The sequence below is a fragment of the Drosophila nasuta genome, chromosome 3, assembly GCF_023558535.2.
Source record: "Drosophila nasuta strain 15112-1781.00 chromosome 3, ASM2355853v1, whole genome shotgun sequence".
NCBI lineage: Eukaryota > Metazoa > Arthropoda > Insecta > Diptera > Drosophilidae > Drosophila > Drosophila nasuta.
The window spans coordinates 5,247,399-5,251,229 of NC_083457.1; the positions used below are offsets into that span (position 1 = coordinate 5,247,399).

Here is a 3,831-nt window from a genome sequence, read left to right on the forward strand (position 1 = left end):
CTCTGAAACAGAAAACTGAAGAACAAAAAAGAAACGTAAATTTACACACTTTTTAACAAATTTGAAAAATTCTGCCGGCAGTCATGCCTGAAACATAAACAACTCAAGAGATCCTGCACATAGGCATCATATCATCGATTCATGTGGGGGGTAGCGAGTTCGTGATCCCTTTAAGTAATTTCCTCAAGTTGAGAATGTCGTGAAAATGTATATGGGTTGAATTTTGCTGTGAAAACACACGGAAAAAAAGGCGTCGAATTGAGGAGGAAAAATACGGTTGCTAACAATGGGGTGTTCTTCAAGTGGTGCTCCTAATCCTTTATAAGGGCATACCCATAAAAGGATTGCCCAACATTGGAACGTGCGGGTATTTTGATGCGTATTTGTTTATCCATCGATATAAGCCTATAATGCTGGTTATACAACCACGAAACACAAACTTGGACTTATCAAAGACGATATGACAATAATTAGACGCTTAGACCGCAATAGAGTATTCAGAGAGATAAGAGCTGAAGGCATAATTTTATAGCTCAACCTTAGAGAGTCATGATAAGATCTCAAGTTGAAGGTCGCCATTGTGAGTACAAACATACTTAGTATTTATTATCTGTAAGGCTCTGGAAAACCCCAACGGCCAGTTTCCATTCTGCATAAAATATACGTTACACTCATTTCAAATGCGACGCGCCTTATCGCGCAGAGCGGAACATAAAATCAACAAACACCCCCCCGAACCAAGATATGATATGCTACTAAAACGCGACTCAGTATAGACACGTGTTCTACGAAATGTTCAGCTTAGCGTGACAGACCAAGTAACGTACCAAATTGTATAAGACATATTCCATATAGCGGTCTGTTCCACTAAGGAAATTGGCATAAAATTGTTCAACTCACGAACTGTAACCGCAAGCTCAATTTAAACTGAGATACCTATTCGGGGCAGGTGCGCTATGGTTCAGGATATTTTACATTTATTGCCTTGTCCATAACGTAGCGGAAGTGCTCTCGATAGGGCGTATGCAAGTGAAGTAACCTATGGGAAAAAATTCTAAATTATCTGCAATTCAATGTTGCGACTTATTGGGAAACCTGGGAAAGGCACTAAGTAATACGCAAAATTATTTTGTTCAGTTCAATTCAATAAATTGAGAATAATTTTTGTCTAAAACTCCTTAAACTATAGTTGAAATCATATTAAAAAGATTTTATTTTAATATTAGTTCTGCCTATAAGAAGATATTATTTCTATCAGCTTATTTATAAGTACAGTTGAATTCGAAAGTAGTTTTTTAATGTCCCTCACAGATCTTACACTTCACGAAGTGTGATCCCTATCTAAACGCAATCTCCTTTATCTGTGAACTTCCAACCCATGGTAAATGACCAATCATTAATATTGTAGCCAAATCTCCGTTGAGGACATTTATAAATGACTTTGGCTCATCTCTGTTATTTAGACAAATTGTTTGCGGTCAAGTCGGATGTTCGTCCAATAGTTTTGAGCACATTGGGGAGAAATATAAAGTACATTATTGATGGATGTTAAAATACAAAACAAACAACTATCGTCCAATAATATATTTATGCAAATATTTATGCAAACAAATACAACTCGTAATCCTTTGGCTACTGTGCTACGAGTTTTGGCTAATGACTCGGACAATCATCAATCAAAGGGGGCACACACACACACACTTGTGCCGACCTCAGAATATACTTGGATATGCATACATATAGTTAGATAACTGGCCATGACAATCCACTTTATTGGAACAACTACTTCTAGACAAACATACGGAGGAAAATAGAGGGACAGTCGTCTAGGGAAAAAGGTGGCGTGTTTTCCTGGTAAACGCGTGCAAGGAAAAACTCGTTTTATCTAAAGTGGAAATTATAAATATTTATGGAAATGTTTAAAAAGTTAAGAAAAAAAAACACAAACAAATAGCAGAAAGCAGAAAACCCAAAGGAATCTCGGGCTGAAAAAAGAAAGAGCAAACACTCCCTGAGCTCCCAGTTGAATCTTGGCGAGTAGATGAATCTCAGTCTCGCTGTATCTTTGTATCTTTACTTTTGACTGTTTGCCCAGTCTATCAGTGGCTAGAAGTCAAGCTGTGACTCTGCACCTACCCCAAAAAAATCATTGGATACAAAGTGCATACTGAAATGATTCCATCATGCATTCTGGCGACTGTATAAATAATCGTAAAATGCATTTATGACTCCCGATTGGTGAGAAGCAACAGAAATACTATTGGAGCTGCAAGTAGACGAGCGTCTTAAAAATCCTTGAGGAACCTTCCCAAATGCGTAACGAAAACAGGTTGTGACACCAAAAGAAAAACGTAGTTAGGTAACCAGTTAGGGATTCCAGTCAGGCCAGCAAGCAGGTAGAAAGATTGGGGCAGTCAATCACAACAACGCCGCGGAATCGCAGACAAATTTATTAGAGGGATCAGAGCGTGACCCTTTTCCTTTTATTTGATTTTCTTTAGTTTTATTTTTTTATTTCGTGTCTATTGGAACCAAAAACTGAAGAAACGAAAGAAACACAACACGTGTACAACTGGAGTTAATTTGATCAGAGTTTTGTTTTTGTGTGTTCAAATTGTGCGGACGGATATATTATCATAGTCTTCCACATCGTCAGATCGAGTGCCCCACAATGCGTACGTCTTGCCCACATTTTGCTGCCACAAACGAAGTCCGCCATTGTTCGCGCATGTGGCAAATACCTCACCATCGGGACTGTACCTGATGCACCGCACTTTGCTATCATGCGCCACAAAGCTCTCTAGTATTTCGCCAGTTGCGTAGTCGCATTTGTAGATAACCCTATTGCTGCCCGCACAGACAAACGTCTTCCTCTCCGGATGCAACGAAGCGCTCATCAATCGAGCAGGCAGTTTAAATTTTTTCAGCACCTCGAAGCGATCCACATCGAGGAAGACAATGCTGCGACCATAGGCAATAGTTAGAGTGCGTCCATCGCCGCATAGCTCCAATGATTTGGCATGATGAGGCAGCACCATGGAATGGGTTTTCCGGTCACTAATGAGATCCCACAGACGCACGGTGCGATCATGCGAGGAGGAGAGCACCATTCGATCATCCCGACAGAACACCAAATCGCGCACACCTCGCGTCAGTCCCGATAGGACTCTGGGATATACCAACTCATTGGCCAGATTGTAGACATATAGAATTTTATCGCAAGTATGGTCAAATTGGCGATCCGCACAACCCACAGCCAGCAACGTTGAGTCCTTGGAAAGTGCCACACTCCGCACCGGGGATTGCAGCATAACATTCATCAAATGATTCCCATCGATAGCATTCCAAATGCGAGCTGAGCAATCGACGCCACCAGTTGCCAATAGCGTTGCATCCCGATTGATGTCGACGCTGAGCATTGCATCGCCCTCCGTTGCAAAGTTGCCAACCCAGTCTCCGGTGTCGCCATGACGCAGCATCGACTGCCCATCGTCGCAGGCAGAGGCCAAATAATAGCCAGAAGTGCAGACTTTGCTATAAGCCAAGCTCACCACATTTCCCATGTGGCCCAAACAATTAACCGGCACTTGCGACATTCTCGCGATCGACTTTTGACTTTTTGAAGTTCACTGAAAGAATTGTAACAATGTAAACACCTTAGTACGACTTGCGAAGTTTTATGTTTTGATTGTAAGATTGCCAACGATTAAGTTTATTTTTTCTATAATAAACAATACATGGCCTACTTTAACCAGAAAGTAAAATATTCAACTATTTTCAGTATATACTAACAAAGATAATGCATATTCCTTATACTATTTTTGTAATACC

The 3,831-nt window shown here is 40.6% G+C and overlaps 1 protein-coding gene across 1 annotated transcript; it reads right to left on the reverse strand.

Annotated features, from left to right (window-relative positions):
- Positions 1–2,609: 2,609 nt before the first annotated feature.
- Positions 2,610–3,596, reverse strand: LOC132793348 (serine-threonine kinase receptor-associated protein). Its single transcript, XM_060803206.1, has one exon. It carries the CDS (start codon positions 3,594–3,596, stop codon positions 2,610–2,612), a length of 987 nt encoding a protein of 328 aa, XP_060659189.1.
- Between the last annotated feature and the right edge of the window lie 235 nt (positions 3,597–3,831).

Coding starts and splice junctions, on each gene's coding strand:
- LOC132793348 (XM_060803206.1), bottom strand. CDS start 3,596: ATGTCGCAAGTGCCGGTTAATTGTTTGGGCCACATGGGAAATGTGGTG.